General features: G+C 47.8%; 2 protein-coding genes across 3 annotated transcripts in view; both read left to right on the top strand.

The window, feature by feature from the left end:
• LOC137534566 (oocyte zinc finger protein XlCOF7.1-like) overlaps positions 1-17,725 on the top strand; it is a 38,192-nt gene that overhangs the window by 7,055 nt on the left and 13,412 nt on the right. The window contains exons 1-2 of one of the 2 annotated variants that reach the window (XM_068256123.1): positions 3,089-3,230; positions 4,395-4,768. The gene's annotated coding sequence lies outside the window, so the exon portion shown is untranslated. Of the gene's footprint in view, positions 1-3,088; positions 3,231-4,394; positions 4,769-17,725 lie in introns of those variants that run through there. The other variant, XM_068256122.1, reaches the window with a different exon arrangement.
• On the top strand, positions 4,430-5,507 carry LOC137536835 (gastrula zinc finger protein XlCGF71.1-like). Its single transcript, XM_068259025.1, has 3 exons — positions 4,430-4,543; positions 4,634-4,768; positions 4,962-5,507. Exons 1-3 carry the CDS (start codon positions 4,430-4,432, stop codon positions 5,421-5,423), a joined length of 711 nt encoding a protein of 236 aa, XP_068115126.1. The 3' UTR covers positions 5,424-5,507.

Below are 17,725 nucleotides of genomic sequence, written 5' to 3'. Positions count from 1 at the left end.
CGAAAATTTGTGGCGATTGGGACACCACAGTGGAAGATACCAGGCCACAATTCTTTTTCTAAAAAGGCAATACCCAAACTGTACCGTGATGTTGAAGAAAGGCAAGTGGTGTCATCTCTGGCACACAGCGTTGGGTCAAGGGTCCATCTGACCATGTGTGACTGCCTGCCGAAGACTAGGTCAGTCCCCACACAGCATCTCTGCCTGCCTGCTGGACGCTGCTGTCTGTCCCAAGACTAAGTCCCCACACAGCATCTCTGCCTGCAGGCCACTTGACTGCCTTCTCCGACCACCATCTACAGGGTCCAGGACTCCAGGTGGATACCAAAACGCTAGCAGCGGCCACTAACGAAAACAATAATAATTTTTCTGGTGCGTGTACATTCCTGCCTAATTTTTCTGGCTGCACTGCGGCTGCAACAACAAAACAAAAAGGAATGTACATGTGTCAATTCCCCTTCGTGATCTTTACCTTGCCGCAGTTAAGGGGCTTGCTTATCACAATGAAGCAATGACCTATATGAGTGTGTTGGGGGGCACACCCAAGATAATAAAGTCATTGCTTCATTGTGGATAGACCAAATTCAATCAGCTGGACAGCCAGGGCCGGTTTAAGCCACACGTGGGGCCCTGGGGAAAAAGTAACTTGGGGGCCCCCCTACACCTTCCCCCAGCGAAGTCAGCCCCCGAACCGACTGCTGCCTCTCGTGGTCTTGCATAGACTTCTCCCATGGCCCCCGCACATTGTGTAGCTCAGCTGCCTTGTAATAACTCACCTGTATCAGCTGCTCCCTCCTGTGCTTTGCCTTCAGCCCTGCTGCCTGTGTCTCCTCCATCCAGCACATGTTACGTGTAAATAACATGCACAGGGTCATAGAGGCAGGCAGCGTGGCTGAAGAGGGAGTACAGGATGGAGCTGCTGCAGGGACAGGTGAGTTATTACAAGGCAAGCTGGGTAGGAGTGTAACTACATCAGGCCACTCTGCAGAGATTTGTTGATGGACACCCCCCTTGGACCAGAACAGAGACATACCAGTAGAATCAATCAGTAAAGAAATTAAGAGTGTCGCCCAAGAATGTCTCACAAAGCTACATATGCCATGTTCCAACAAGCTATTCAAACTACAATCAGAGAAAGAACATGTGTGCATCAACCAAGTGAACCTGACAAATCTGGCTTTGCAAATTTGGCCTATTGGCTAATCACGAGACATTGCTCATGCAAATAAGCATTTGCTTTCGCATGCCTAAATATGCAGGGTCAAAACCAAAAACCGCAAAACAATCGCCCTGCGGGAATTAGTTCATGCTATACAGCACTATCCAGGGGCGCCACGAGGAGGCTTCCCATTGCCCCCGCAGGGCAATGGGAAGCCTCCTCGTTGCGCCCCTGGATAGTGCTGTATAGCATGAACTAATTCCCGCAGGGCGATTGTTTTGCGGTTTTTGGTTTTGACCCTGCATATTTAGGCATGCGATCCACCCCTCAGCACTGCCTGGTACTGATTGGTCGGGTAGCGGAGGATCAGGGTAGTGGTGGATCGGTGGCAAGCGGCGGCGATCGCATACCACACGCAGCTAGCAAAGTGCTAGCTGCGTGTTTTAAACAAAAAATTGTGCAAATCAGCCCACTAGGGCTGGAACGGTGCACAGCGGCATTACTGGGCGAGCTGAGCTCGTCCAGAACGACAGGGAGGTCAAGATGGCCGCCGCTTTATATACAGGAGGGGAGGGCATAGCCTCCCCTCCTATGATTGGTTGCTAGGGCCTGGCTGGGGGCCTCTGATTGGGTGGAAATGATGTCCCTGGGCCAATCACGACATAACTAATCACGGCCTTCTACCGCGATCACGAGCGTGCTCATGGCCTGAAAATGTGTAATCATGGCTGCCTCATGGTTGAATACCGTGATTGAATATCAATCATGGCTTCGGATTCAGCAGTCGACGAGTGAAAAAATGCTCGGGAATCGAGGCTATTCCGTGATCACGGAAATGATCTGAGCAGCACTGATACATATCTGATTGTGATAGTATAATATATGATATATCGCCGCTCCCCGCCCGCATCCCCCCCCCTCCCTGCTGATTGGAGGGAAGGGATGTGGGTGGGGAGCGGCGAAAAAGAGGAGGCGGGGGAGTGGCGAGAGTGACCGTGGCCATTTAAACAGCCGGCTATCGACACGCTGCGTGTGGTTAGCACAGTGGTTGGATTTATGGGGCAAGCAGAGTGCAGGGGGGGGGGGGGGTGTCTGGGGGAGAACAATATAGCAACAGAGGCTGGGCATTATATGCAGACCCAGCCTCTGTGTGCTAATAGGATTTTTAAAACCCACCTCGGGTTCTCTTTAAGGTTTGAAGTGTTAACTTTAGAGATCTCTCCTTAACGTAAAGACAGAAGAGTTAACGTTTGGTTTGCCTGAGGTAAAATGTTTCCTAAGTACTGTAGCCTGGCCAAGGCGACAAACAAGAAGCATAGCTCCCAACTGTCCCTCTTTCGGAGGGACAGTCCCTTTTTGGGAGCCTTGTCCCTCTGTCTCTGTTTCCTCCTCATTTGTCCCTCTTTCAGGACTTTGTCCCTCTTTCTATATAAATATATATATTTATACTATACTAAAAATGTGTTTGACTCTAAACTTTATTCCCATCCTTTAAATTTATATATTACTAATCTTAAATGTTACTATGAAGGAAAATTAACCAGGATAGAAAGGACCAGTGTGGTTTAAATTATAAAACATATTTTTCTTATGAAATCTTTATGGTACGCGTGACTAGGGGCGTAGTGTGGGGCGTGGCCAGGGGTGTGGCATGGGTGTGGCTTAAGTGTCCCTTTTTCTCATCTCAAAAAGTTGGGAGGTATGAAGAAGAGAGGAGAGTGATATGTTTAATTGTCTGGCCAGCAGCTGTCACAGGTTAGGTGCTGCTTGCTCAGACTGATTGTGGTGCTGGCTCTGGCTGCCATACACTCAGAGAGGGAGGCGTGGTAGGTCTGGAATTTTCTCCTGCACGAGCAGAAAACCGTTAGGCTGTCAGTTGAAAAAGCAGGTAAAACCTGCTTCAAACCTGAGGTGACGCGGGAGAGAGAAATACAGGCAGCACACCCCGACCCCTGCTGTAGGAGCCAGAAAAAGAGGGGACAAACTTAAGAAATAGCAGAAACAAGATGAAAGACAGAGCAAGGCACAGCACAGATTAAAGTACTGCACACAGCGCTGGCAGAGAGCAGGGGTAAACCCAGGATTTTCAAGGGGGGGGGGGATTCCTGAAAGGCCTCTCTTGCCCAAACACAATATGCTTGCCGCACTGCAATGCACCCCCAATTCCTGACACCTATGACTGACATTCTAGCAGAGCAGAGGGCTGTCTGCAAAGTTTTCTGTTTGGTTGTCTCGCTCTGCAGACTCCACAGCATATGGGGGTACAGTGATGTAAAATGAATATTGAGTGGCTCTCTCAAATCTTTCTATGAATCCTTATCAGATGCATTCATTAGAACACTTGTGAGAACAGATAACTTTTTATCTACATACCCTTAGTTGTCAGTCACTCAGGCTTGGGGTTGAGGGGCAGAGAACAGCTATAAACCAGACACCTTCTTAGGGAGTGTCTGTAAATCTGAACTCTGAATGATTCTTTATCAGAGACTTAGCAGAAGGCTATTTGTGAACAGAGCAGAAGGCTATTTCTCTCCAGTCCCTTACAATGGTCTTTCAGAACAGGAATGTTTTCCCCTTGTACTAACAGTAATTTATTGCGCCTTTCCCCATCAAAGCCACTCCAAGCCACTGCCTGGGTGGTCTGTAGATTAAGGCTCCTCTGGTCCCCCCACCCCAGTAATGTCATTTATTTCTCGGTATAGCAATGTCCCCCTGTGTCCCCCATCATTGACATTATCCTCAAGTATGTAATGTCCCCCTACCCCAGTAATGCCATTTATTTCTCAATATAGCACTGTCCACACTCCAGCATTGCTCCCTTCCCGCACCTCCATGCAGAAGAGTAAAAGGAAGGATTTACAATGGTTTATAGCAACCTGTCACAGTGTGCTCCAGTCTTCTGCTCCCATTAGCCTCATAATCTGTCTCTTCTCTACTCATATCCTCATCCATCCACCACTACCAACACTGCAGCATCATCATCACAAGAATACTAACAGTGGATGTGAGGAGAGAAGTCCAGCTGGAGAGGAGGCAGATGGGAGGACAGGACTGCAGCACGCTGTGAGTATAGCACACAGCTAGCTAGAAACTTTGTATGCTTTCCTGCAATACTTTGCATAGCCCGACCACCCACAAGTGACAGCAATGGGGAGAAGGTGGGATCCTGTATCTGTAGTTCTACCATTGACAACAGTACAACCTAAATTGTCCTCCCTTTATTATCAAAACGTAGGAGGATCTATGGATCACAGGACTACATCACTGAGGATGAATGAGGACCAGACTCACATGACTGAGCGGATGTTCAACCTCACCAAGGAGATGTTCTACCTGCTGACTGGAGAGGCGAGGAGGATTCTGGGTGGTCACATGACATTATTCGTATCTCTATTGATAAAACACACACCTGACTAGAGAGGTAAAGAGGATTCTGGGAGATTATGTGGCATTATTGTTGGTCTTTCTATACAGAGTTTTCCTCCAATGAACGCTGGTGATCATGTGACTATCAGGATGCCCCCACCTCACTTCCTGATATCTCAGACACTCCACAAGGAGAAGATTCTGGAAGTCACCAATAAGATGAGGGAGCTGCTGACAGGAGAGGTGAGTGGTGCTGGGAATTATGGTAAATTGTCCAGTAACAGCAAGGGATTGTCTGGGTGGTGACTTTATCATTGTGATGCCAACGACCGGGGGGGGGGGGGGGGGGGTGTTAAGGATCGGGGGATTCAAAAGTCACACTGGTGAGACGCCCTTTTCATGTGCTGAGTGTAGGAAATGTTTTGGAACGAAATAAAACCTTGTCACACATTTCAGAAGTCACACTGGTGAGAAGCCCTTTTCATGTGCTGAGTGTGGGAAATGTTTTAGGACTACATCACACCTTGTCTCACATTTCAGAAGTCACACTGGTGAGAAGTCCTTTTCATGTGCTGAGTGTGGGAAATGTTTTGGGACTAAATCAAACCTTGTCACACATTTCAGAAGTCACACTGGTGAGAAGCCCTTTTCATGTGCTGAGTGTGGGAAATGTTTTAGGACTACATCATACCTTGTCTCACATTTCAGAACTCACACTAGTGAGAAGCCCTTTTCATGTGCTGAGTGTGGGAAATGTTTTAGGACTACATCACACCTTGTCTCACATTTCAAAACTCACACTGGTGAGAAGTCCTTTTCATGTGCTGAGTGTGGGATATGTTTTGGGCATAAATCAAGCCTTGACATTCATGAGAGATTTCACAAAGGTGAGAATTAATATGCTGAGTGTTGGAAATGTGTAGAGCATTAAAAACTGTTTGTGAGACATTGCGTCGTGTTGAGTGTGGCAAATGTGTTGGTCATACGCGTTCTAAAAAAATTATTATTTTCCAATCTGTCTTTCCTTTCCACATGGAAGCATCTGTACACAGAATTCTTAGGGCTCTGTCATGTTATTCATGATATGGTAAGTTAAAGCATTAAAGTGAACCTGAATCGAGTAAAATGATTTAAAATAAGCACATGATGTACCTTTCAAATGAATATTACATACTTACTTAGCTGTCAGTTCCCCTCAGAAGCTCACCATTTTCACCTTAAACAAGATTGTAAAGCTTGGTAGTATATTTCACAGTTTCAGCATGTATGTCAGGCTAAAGTCTCGCTCGTCACCTAGCTTTCCCTGCCTGGCACATCATTAGCTGGCCGTAATAGGACTTGGGCGAGCAGGGCAAACACACTGACGCAGTAGGCAGATATACCAACAGGAGCCACTGATGAGGCTAGCATCACAGTTCTGCAGTATCTCACACAGTTCAAGAATATCCAAGTATAATGCAAAACTATTCAACAGTAATAGTAATTGATTTGTGGCAAAGAGTCAGTTTCAGCAGACTTGCATGCAAGGTAGCAACAGATGATACTTAGACACAGCTCCTGCAAGTCTGCATACAAAGTTATGTAACAGAAATTCCAGGTGATGTATGACAAATGAGGCAATCTATATGCACACTGAGAGATTGACTGATAAGGAGAGTAGACATATTTATCATCCAGAGCTAGTGGCATATAGGGAGAGTACAGTAACAGTCCAAGGTCGGTCCAGGCAGCAAACAAGGAATGTCCAGTAACTAGCAGAGTTCAGTCCAGGTGGCAGGCAAAGGGTTATCCAGTAAACAAGCAGAGGTCAATCCAGGCAGCAGACAGGGGGGTATCCAGTAAACAGGCAGAGGTCAAACACAACAGAGTAGTCAAGGTACAAACCGAGGTCAAAGTCCAGATAATCTAAATAGTAATCAGAGTGCGCACCCAGCAACTAGCCCAAGCTATGCTTATCATGGACGATGACAGGAGCATTCTGCACGTTTAAATAGCAATCATTCACCAATCAGTGGCCGGCCACCTTCCGCACAACCAATCACACAGCAAGCTCAGATATCAGCTGACACCTACTCTATCAGCTGAGCGAGTCAGCTGACTGCTGTTTACACTTGTGGAGGGCGTACTGCGAACAAGCCCTCCGCCTATCACCTTGCGTGGACTGTGAGTCACTGGCAGGGCCAGCGGCAGGGAACAAGCGCCGAGACCCGGAGGTGGCAGGTTCAGAATGGGTCTCTGCGGCGTTTTCAACATCAACAGGTAGATTCCTTATAGTATCCCTCCCTCTAGGAGTGAACACTCCAACCTGGGTTTGTCAGGATGTTTAGAATAGAATTCTTTAACCGCTAGGTCAACATGAAGTACAGCTTCTATGCACCCCAACTAAATCAACTCTCCCCAATACTACAAGAACTGGTGCTGTAATGAAAGCTGCCCCTTTCTAATTGCTGCTAGAATTGGCAACTCTTGTTTACTTCCTATAGAATTACACGTAGTATGTTTATTACTCACGTGTGCTCTGTAAATGTATCTTCTTTAATTTTGACAGTTATAATTTCCTCTGTGGACTGCTTATCACTCCACACAGACACCTCTTCTTCTTCCTCTTTGTCTTTAGCACTATACCCTTCACCACACATTGCTGATCACCACTCACACACGTCTCTTCTTCTCGTTTAATTGTCCTGTTCATTATATCCTCCTTTGGAGACTGCTAATCTCACCCCACCAAACTTTGACCTGCTGGGTTCTGAGATGTATTCATGTCTCAGTGATGAACGTGAACTGTTCAGCTCATGAAATGATGTGTCCTCCAACATTTTTATTCCAGCCCTGTGGCATGAAGCCCCAAGTATAGGTAGCCAAAGGTAGTGCCACCCCCAGTATAGGTAGTTAGAGGTGTCTCCCCCAGTATTGGTAGCCAAAGGTAGCCCCCAAATATTGGTAGGTATTTAGAGGTAGGTAACCAAGGCCCGGATTTACATCACTGGAGCCTATAGGCACAGATGTTCTGGTACCCTAGACTTCACCCTCCACGAGCCTACAAACCCCCACCGAACTTTCTCCCTTACTTACTCTGTCCTGTGTAGGTAGCAACAGGTGTCCCTTAGTATTAGGTAGCCAGAGATACACTCAGTATTAAGGAGCTAGAGGTGCTGCTGACTTAAATGGGTTCTGTGGATTATTAAAACAACAAATACTGACACTTACCTGGGGCTTCTATCGGCCCCTTGCAGCTGTCATGTCCTGCGCCGTCCTCCTACGATCCTCTGTCCCCCGCTGCTCTGTGTTCATCTTATTAGAGGGATAATTGACTGGTTCCGGCGGCGGGGAATGGATAATCATAGGAGGATGGCGCAGGACATGACAGCTACAGGGGGCTGATAGAAGCCCCAGGTATGTGTCCGTTTTTTTTTTTTTTACTATCCACAGAACCCCCTTAAAGAGATCCTGTAACAAATAAAAGTACTCACTTCAGAAGGGGGAAGCCTAAGGGTCCTAATGAGGCTTCCCACTCCCCCGTAGCTGCAGGCAATCCAGCGCTGGCTCCCCGAAGTGTCCCGGAATGCTCCCTCGACAAGCCTGACAAGTGCTGATTTACCTACCTCTCCTGGCTCCAGCGGGGGCGCTGTTGCGGCTCTCCGCATGGAGATAGGCGAAATAAGCCGATCTCTATCGGGTCCGATCTACTGTGCAGGCGCAGGAGACTTGCACCTGCACAGTAGAGCGACCCGACAGCGATCGGTTATTTCCACCTATCTCCGAGACGGTGAGCCGATCCTGCGCTGGAGACTGGAAGGTAAATATTTATCCAGCCCCTGTTCCCAGAGCTTTTTTGCCGCTGCCGTGGGACCGAGGAGGAAGGGGAAAGCCTCAATAGGATCCGGAGGCTTCCCCCACCCGAGGCGAGTGACCCCCGGGGAGGTTTTTAAAGTTACAGGTTTTCTTTAAGGGAGATCTGGTTAGTGGAATGCAGGGAGCAGGGTAAGTAACTTCTCATTTACACTCTGCTTGGGACTCTTCATAGGGAGGGAAGGAGGGAGGCACTCGAGGAGGGGAGTGCTTTTCTATCATCAAGTGCCTATAGGTCTACAGTGCCTTTATAGAGAATCTGATGCGGATATATATCATATATATATATCATATAAAATGCAGCCAGCCATGATACCCACATACCAAATGCAGCCATGATAACTACATATCAAATGCAGCAATGAGCCTCACATACAAAATGCACCAATGACCTCCACAGATCAAATGCAGTCACGACACCCACATATAAAATGCACCTATGACCCCTCACACATAAAATGAAGCCATGGTACAAACATATCAAATGCAGCCATGACTCCCAGATCCTCGGTGCACAGTGGGGTGAAGGGAACACACATACTCACCCACTTGATTTTCATCTTTCTTCTCTTGTGTTTCATCTGCTTCTCCTCTCCTTCTCCTGGGGCTCCGTGCTCTCTTGTTGTCTTCTCTCCCGATGTATCACTTGCTTGCTCATTCTCCCTTGCTGTCATACGTAGTCGCTGCCCGCCTTCCTGTTCAAAAGCAAAGCCAGCCAATCACAGCTTGGTGATGTGCTGCGGCTAAAATCAATACACCAGCTGCGAATAAGATCAATTCGCCGGCTGCATCAGCAAAGGAGTGGGACTACTTTGTACCACGAAAATGGGGAAGTGGGACTATTTTGGCCTGCAGAAGTAGTAAAATGCTGCGGAACCCCGGTTGAGAATGGCTGCTTTAGATTGTAAGCTCGCAAAAGCAGGACTCTCTCCCCCTTTTGTGTCCTGGAAATCGTTATCCATTTTATTCATCATGTTACTTTTATCACTGTCATTACCAATTCTGCATCTTGTATTATGTATTTTGTATTGTTTTTGTATTTTGTCACCAATGATGTATTTTGCATATTGATGTGCACCATTGTGCTGCTGCCATGCGCCACTAGCTATTGTGCCACTAGCTATTACGCCACTACAATAGCTATATACTGTTGTAAAAAAAAAAAAAATCGGAGGTTTCTGGGTTGTAAACTGTGCTGTCCCAGTTGTGCATTGGACACAATGTGGGCTTCATGACTGCTGTCCGGAACCTCCTGATTTTGGTGTCTTTTTCTACAGCCGTGGTACCAACGCTAAGTACCATAGCCCCGTTACATTGTCTGCTGCCACACGCCACTCCTCCTCCTGCTGCTGCTGTATTTATCCTCCTGCTGTCTGTGTTCCCACCGCCATCACATTTTTTTTGTTTTTTTTAATTACACCTATTTAAATGTGATTTCCCTTTAAAAGAAAAAAACACATCCGAATTCGCGAACACTGATTTTTTCCCGAATTTTGTTACCGATCCCGAACCAAATTCAAATCCGAACCGAATTTCGGCGATCGCAACCGAATCAGAATTTTCCCCGGACCCGAATTCAAATGTACCCAAATTGAAGTTTGGTACATTCGAGCATGCCTGGTGGCATTACCATTCTTTGTGGACGTGGATGCCTTTTAGGTTGGAGTAGGAGCAGTGTTGTCCCAATTTTCTGGGAAACCTGAGCGGTTTCTTTTCTAAGAAATTTTCGCCGGCAGAGAAAAATTATGATATTGGTAACAGGGAATTACTTTCTGTTAAGATGGCTTTTGAAGAGTGAAGACACTGGCTGGAGGGGGCATTTCATCCTATTACTGTGTATACTGACCATAAAAACCTACAATATATTGAGGGAGCCAAGAGATTGAATCCCAGTCAGGCCCGTTGGGCAATGTTCTTTTCTCGGTTCAATTTCATCATAACATATAAGCCAGGTCCAAAAAATGTGAAGGCAGATGCCTTATCAAGATGTTTTGAAGTAGAAGTGTCCACTCCTGTGACCCCAGAGACCATCCTTCCCTCTAAGTGTGTGTTGGCTGCACTCAATACTCAGGAGTTTCCTGACTTGAGTGCTTCCTTACAGCCTTTTCAACAAGAAAGCCCATCTGACAAACCCCCTGATGTTAGTTATGTGCCTCTACATCTACGCCTTCAGGCACTACAGTTGTTCCATGAATCAAAGTTGGCAGGACATCCTGGCGAGACAAAAATGATCGAACGTTTGTCCCATCAAGTGTGGTGGCCCTCTTTAATTAAAGATTTTAAATCGTTTGTAGCAGCTTGTGCTACTTGTTCCCGGATTAAGGTTTCTCGGGCTGCCCACCGAGGTTATCTTATGCCACTCTCCATCCCTTCTAAACCATGGACCCACCTAGCCATGGATTTTATTGTTGATTTGCCCTGAGCTCATCTGGAGGAAAAAAGGTCATCTGGGTTGTGGTTGATCGTTTTAGTAAAATGGCCCATTTTGTGCCACTGACTGGCCTGCCATCTGCCAAAGAGTTGGCAAGGCTGTTTGTGGTTCACATTTTGCGATTGCATGGAATTCCTGAAAATATCGTGTCTGACCGGGGATTGCAGTTTGTTTCCCATTTCTGGCGAGCTTTTAGTGATCTGTTAGGAATAAAACTGTCACTCTCTTCAGGGTTTCACCCTGAAACCAATGGGCAAACTGAAAGGACCAACCAGACTCTAGAACAATATTTGCAATGTTTTGTGTCTGACTGCCAGGAGTCTTGGTTGGAGTTCTTACTAGAGATGGGCCAAACGGTTCGCCGGCGAACTTTGGGTGGTTCACCTTCGCAAGCGAAAGCGAACTTTCCCGGAAGTTCGATTTGCCCCCATAATGCTCCATTAGGGTCAACTTTGACCCTCTACATCAAAGTCAGCAGGCACATTGTAGTCAATCAGGCTACACTCAGTCCTGGAGCCACTCCCCCCTGTATATAAGGCAGGGAGCGCCGGCCATTACACTCACTCGTGTGCCTGCTATAGTGAGAGTAGGGCGAGGTGCTGCAGACTGTTTCTCCTAGGGAAAGATTAGTTAGGCTCTTGGCTTGTTCGCTTGCTCCTGGCTGATTCTTATTGCTATAATAGCACCCCACAACAGCTCTTTTGAGAGCTAATCCTGTTCTTGTGATTTTTTTTTCTGTGTGTCACTGACACTTGTGTTGCATTATAGATAGCATTGATAATTCATACTGTGTTTGTGCCAGCCCAGGCCCAGCACAATCAGACTAGTGACACTGACTACCTGTGTCAGTCAGCTGCACATTGTGTAATACCCATTATTACTGCACTTGTGTTGCGGCAACAGCTTTTGTAATTCATACTGTGTGCAGTGTCACCGCCAGCCAGGCCCACCACATTCAGTGACTAACTGTATTAGCTGCACATTGTGTAATACCCATTATTACTGCACTTGTGTTGCGGCGACAGCTTTTGTAATTCATACTGTGTGCAGTGCCACTGCCAGCCAGGCCCAGCACATTCAGTGACTACTGTACCTGTGTGTGTGATAGGCAGCTGCACATTGTAATACCCATTACTGCATATACCTACCTAGCTGTTGGGTTCAGTGAACCCACCTACCTACGTGAGTGCACGCAGTGTGATATACCACTCCGTGCATACCTGTTAACTGCTGCACCTGTGTGACTGCACATTGTATTAGTCAAATCAGTGCATACCTTTCACTTCATTTCCCCCCACCCCTGAATGTGTGGTGGTAGCCGTTTCTTAGGCTACAACTCCGGACCGGAATCAGACCAGGAAGGATTCCCCGGCCATTACCCATGGTCAGTGGTCACAATGGCAGACTTGACCTCCATAACAGATTCTCGTTAAAGGATTTAAAGTTGATTCATTACAGCAGGGCCTCGAAAAAGTCCTGGTCGTGGGTTCTTTCTTTTACAGTCAGGACCAGTGTATCCCCTGCCATGCCTGCTGCCTTCCTTGTGGTAGCCGTTTCTTAGGTTCCAACTCCCGGAACGGAATCGAAGCAGGATTCCTCGGCCTTTTGGTTACCCGCCGTGGACACCATGGTACTGAGAAAGTACCAAAGAAAGTTTCACACAGTTAAATAAATGGCAGACTTGCCCTCCATAACACAAATGCTTTTGATTTGATTTGTCTTGGTCAAGGGTCTGACCACAGATGCCTGGTCTGCAAAGCGTGGTCAGGGCAGGTACAGGACTTATACAGCATGGGTCTCAGGCTCCCACTTCGGACCGGAATCGAACCCTGATTCCCCGGCCATTACCCTTGGTCACAATGGCAGACTTGCCCTCCATAATAGATTTTCGTTGCAGGTACTGAACAGCAAGTAGAAAATGTAATGTAGAAAAAATAGATGTAAGCTTTAACAATGGTAGCGAAAGAACCATCGAAAGTTGATAAGGCAGTCAGACAATACCTAACCTGACATCACCGAGTGAGGAAGAGCAATCTCGCCATGGTGCGCACTGCGCAGTAGTCCAGCATGGCCATCACTGCACAAACGGCTGTTTGCGGTGCGCTACACAGTGAGTTTGGTGTGTCAGTGTGAAGCAGTACTCTAATTACACTCCTTGATTGATGTATACACATGCAAGAAGTTTTAAAGCACTTTAGGACTGTAATTTAGCATTCAATGTGATTTCTGCCCTTAAAACACTGCTTTGCGTCAAATCCAGATTTTTCCCCGGGACTTTTCGCATGTATCCCACTCCGCCATGCCCCCCTCCAGGTGTTAGACCCCTTGACACATCTTTTCCATCACTTTTGTGGCCAGCATAAGTGTTTCTAGTTTTCCAAGTTTGCCTCCCCATTCAAGTCTATTGTGGTTCGCGAAAGTTCGTGCTAACCGAACCTTCCGCGGAAGTTTGCCAACCCGAAAATCGGAGGTTCGGGCCATCTCCACTCCCAGCATGCTCCCATAGAAGAACCACAGCTTCCTGCATGCCCCCATAAAGGCATCACAGTGCCCATCTTGGCACCACAGCTCCCAGCAAGCCTGCCATTAAGGCACCACAACTGACTCTACCTGGGGAACACCTGGGGCACCACAGAATAGATCCAGGGCACGTGCCACTGACCTTTGGGGCTAGCAACGCCCCTGCACCTCAGGAGGGAAAAGCCTCTGGATCCTCAAGAGGCTTCCCTGTCCTTCTCGACCGGCCCATTCCAGCGCTGAGACACGCACGCACGCACGCACGCACGCACACGCACACACACACACACACACACACACACACACACACACCTTGCATCCATCATGGACATATCTGGCTCTGTTTTTTACACCGAAGCCTGAGCAGCTCGGTGCTACTGCGGCTGCACTTTGGGGGTCTCATCGCTGGATCAGCCGGACTGAGGAGGGTAGGCAAAGCCTATGAGGGTTCCAAGTTAAGTATCCAAAATAGGCAGTAGCAAAAAAAAAATATAAAAATATATATAAAAGTCAGAAATTTGCTACATTAGTGGAAAGCCTGTAGGATAGACTAGAGGCCTCCTGGATCCTTTTCCAGCCCACCATACAGCGCTGGGTCCCTCTTTACCTCTCAGCTTTGAGAGTGGTTGCAGATGGGTGCCTTTCTGCAGCTCGATTATGCCGCCCGCTCGTCCCCGCGGCCGCCTGGATCGATTCCCGCTCATCCCCGCAGGCGCTTCTCTTATCTTCTGCTCGTTTCCCTTATCTTTTTCCATTGTCCCGCCCGCAGTATCAAGCGCGTAATCGATCCGGCGGGTGATCGGACACGTCGGAATTTATCAATCGAGCCATCTAATGGCTCGATCGTTCCGCAGAAACGCACCGTCTATTCCCAGCATTAGATTTTCTGTTAGATTTACCTGCCAGATAGATAATTTCCAACATGTTGGACAATGCACCAGAGATAATGACCAGTCTCTACAGAAAATAATCTAACGCAGAAAATCTAACAGAAAATTGTATGGTGTGTACTAGGCATAAGGAGGGATTGTCAGCCATAAAATCAAATTCCATTTACCCACTGCTCTGTGTTTATTATATAGTTTACATGATGCAATCTGCATTGCAAGCATTCCAATATAATCATAAATGTTTCTGCTGTAATTAGTATCTTTTCCTCGGTCAGCCTGGCTCTATTCTGGTACATTGCAGAGGAGAGGGAAGCTTGTTATCTCCCCCCCCCCCCCACATTCCTGCTCCTCAGTGATTGGCTGATGGCAGTTCAGTGTGACAGGAGGCTGAGAAAATGTCGACGAAAATGGCGCACTGGGTGCCTGTTAAGCAGCGCTATGATGCGCCGCTTCGGGGGCACCCGATGCGCCATTTTCGTCGCACCGGGTGCGACTTTTAAGGGGCGGCTGGTGCAACATTATCTTCGCACCGCGCACTAATATCGGTGCACCCGTGCTGCGCTCGCAGTGCACGGGGCTGCGCGCAAACTAGGTTTGTGCACACTAGTGGCCAAAAAGGGCTTTTCACACCGGCGCTAACACTTAGCGCTGGTTAGTGAATCAAGCCCCATCTCTTCATAGGGGATTCTCAGCAAGGCTTTTATTCTTTATAAAGATATTCTCTAAAAAGCATTTAAACAATGATGCTGGCCAGCTTCCCTGCTCGCTACACAGTTTTTTGGCAGTTGGACAGAGCAACTGGCATTCACAAGTGCTTTTGAAAATAGATAAATCCCTAAGAATCCCCCCTTGAAGAGATGGACTAGTCCAAAACCTGTCGCTTCTGTCCGATTTCTTCTACCTACTGTAAGTGACAGCAACATAGGAGAAAGGTAATTTATGGCTCATTTTACTCTGGAAAAAAATTACGTTTTATTTGTTTGTCTGCACATATTTTACATTTTACAATTTTTTGCCATAGTGCCCCTTTAACTTTTTAAAAAAATCAACTGCTCAGCCTTCAAGTGCAGTGATTAGACTGTCCTAGTCCTGCTCTCTTTAGTTTGATGTATAACTCAGAATTGATCGATGATTGCATCGCAATGCCAACAAAAGCCTTCGGAGATTACTGCGGCAATGAGCAGTAATCTCCATTCTGGCAGCAGGCCAAGCAGGAAGTGACGCTCTTTAGCGCTCACTTCCTGTGGCCGGTATTCAAATTGCGCGAAAGTGTTTTGAAAAAATACACTTCTGCGCATGCGCAACGCGAACAATAAAGTAAAGCTGTGTTGCAATAGACTTACATGACATCCGGTTCGCTGCACGTCACTGCGCAAGTTGTCGACAATGACCTGTTGCTCTAGCGTTGAATTGGGCACTTCTGGCAGATTGCATTGCACCGCACTAGATATGAAGTGCCCCATAGATTTGCACTGGCTTAGAGTTGGCCTGCTGACAAGTAGGCCAACGCAGCGCGCCAGTGTGAAAGGGGCCTCAGGCTTCTAGCATTTCTTTGAGGTTTTTGAATCTTATGTAAAATAATGTTCAGCGCATCAGGTGACAAAATGCTCTTTTATCTATTTCATATATTTTTCCTTATTAAAGTGTTTTATGAAGCTGTGTGCTATTGCTTTCTCAGGTGCATTTTCTCACTTTAATTCAGAGATATCAGTTACGGTATTTCTTAACGATGGTTTGTAAGCTAAACATGATTTAATAGTTTCTTCTGATGTAAAGCATTGATCACAATTTATAACATTTTTACAAAATTACTTTATAAATCATTTCGTCAGTGTTTGCCTGTTGTAAAATCTTACCTTACTCCAATTCACAGTGTATAGCAGCTCTCCAGTGCCCTCCGCAGTGTATAGTAGCTTTCCAGTGCCCCCCAGCAGTGTATAGTAGCTCTCCAGTGCCCCTCAGCAGTGTATAGTAGCTCTCCAGTGCCCCCAACAGTGCATAGCAGTTCTCCAGTGCCCCCCAGCAGTGTATAGTAGCTCTCCAGTGTCCCCAGCAGTGTATAGTAGCTCTCCAGTGCCCCCGGCAGTGTATAGTAGCTCTCCAGTGCCCCCGGCAGTGTATAGTAGCTCTCCAGTGCCCCTCAGCAGTGTATAGTAGCTCTCCAGTGCCCCCAACAGTGCATAGCAGTTCTCCAGTGCCCCCCAGCAGTGTATAGTAGCTCTCCAGTGTCCCCAGCAGTGTATAGTAGCTCTCCAGTGCCCCCCCCCCCCCCACCCCCAGTGTAAAGCAGCTTTCCAGTGCCCCCGCAGGGTATAGCAGCTCGCCAGTGCCCCCGCAGTGTATAGCAGATATCCAGCGCCGCCCTCCCCTGCAGTGTGTAGCAGCTCTCCAGTTCCCCCGCAGTGTATAGCAGACGTGCAGCGCCCCCGCAGTGTATTGCAGCTTATCAGTGCCCCCAGCAGTGTTTAGCAGCGTCCAGTACCCCAGCACTGCAAAGCAGCTTTCTAGTGCCCCAGGCAGCGTATAGCAGCTCTCCAGGGGTCCTAACAGTGCATAGCTGCTTTCCATCCACCCCCCCCCCCCCCCCCCCTGCATTTTAAACAAGCTCTTCAGTGTCTTTCAGCAGTGAACAGCAGCATTCCAGTGCCTCCAGCAGTGCATAGCAGCTTTCCAGCGACACCCCCCCCCTGCCGTTTATACCAGCTCTCCAGTGTTCTCCAGCAGCATATAGCAGCTTTCCAGTCCCCCAGCAGTGTATAGCAGCTTTCCAGTGCCTCCCCCCCCCCCCCCCGCAGTTTATACCAGCTTCCCAGTGTCCTCCAGCAGTGTATAGCAGCTTTCCAGTGCCTCCAGCAGTGTATAGCAGCTTTCCAGTACCCCCCCCCCCACTGTTTATACCAGCTTCCCAGTGTCCCCCAGCAGTGTGCAGCAGCTTTCCAGTGTCCTCCAGCAGTGTATAGCAACTTTCCAGCCCCCAGCAGTGTATACCAGCTTTTCAGTGTCCTCCAGTAGTGTATAGCAGAATTCCAGTGCCCCCAGCAGTGTATAGCAGCTTTCCAGTGTCCCCCAGTAGTGTACAGCAGCTTTCCAGTGCCCCCAACAGTGTATAGCAGCTTTCCAGCCCCCCAGCAGTGTATAGCAGCTTTCCAGTGCCCCCAGCAGTGTATAGCAGATTTCCAGTCCCCCAGCGGTGTATAGCAGCTTTCCAGTGCCTCCAGCAGTGTATAGCAGCTTCCCAGTGCCTCCAGCAGTGTATAGCAGCTTTCCAGTGCCTCCAGCAGTGTATAACAGCTTTCCAGCCCCCCAGCAGTGTATAGCAGCTTTCCAGTGCCCCCCAGCAGTGTATAGCAGCTTTCCAGTGCCTCCAGAAGTGTATAACAGCTTTCCAGCCCCCCAGCAGTGTATAGCAGCTTTCCAGTGCCTCCAGCAGTGTATAGCAGCTTCCCAGTGCCTCCAGCAGAGTATAACAGCTTTCCAGCCCCCAACAGTGTATAGCAGCTTTCCAGTGCC

Source organism: Hyperolius riggenbachi, chromosome 10, assembly GCF_040937935.1.
Source record: "Hyperolius riggenbachi isolate aHypRig1 chromosome 10, aHypRig1.pri, whole genome shotgun sequence".
Taxonomy (NCBI): domain Eukaryota; kingdom Metazoa; phylum Chordata; class Amphibia; order Anura; family Hyperoliidae; genus Hyperolius; species Hyperolius riggenbachi.
Note: the sequence above shows the minus strand (reverse complement) of the source record. Positions and strands in the feature narration are given on the sequence as shown.

Bases quoted from the DNA above. Each gene is read 5' to 3' on its own strand.
- LOC137536835 (XM_068259025.1), top strand. From the start codon at position 4,430: ATGAATGAGGACCAGACTCACATGACTGAGCGGATGTTCAACCTCACC. The intron at 4,544-4,633 runs GTATCTCTATTG...CTTTCTATACAG, and splicing joins GTGGTCACATGACATTATTC to AGTTTTCCTCCAATGAACGC. The intron at 4,769-4,961 runs GTGAGTGGTGCT...GGAACGAAATAA, and splicing joins GGGAGCTGCTGACAGGAGAG to AACCTTGTCACACATTTCAG.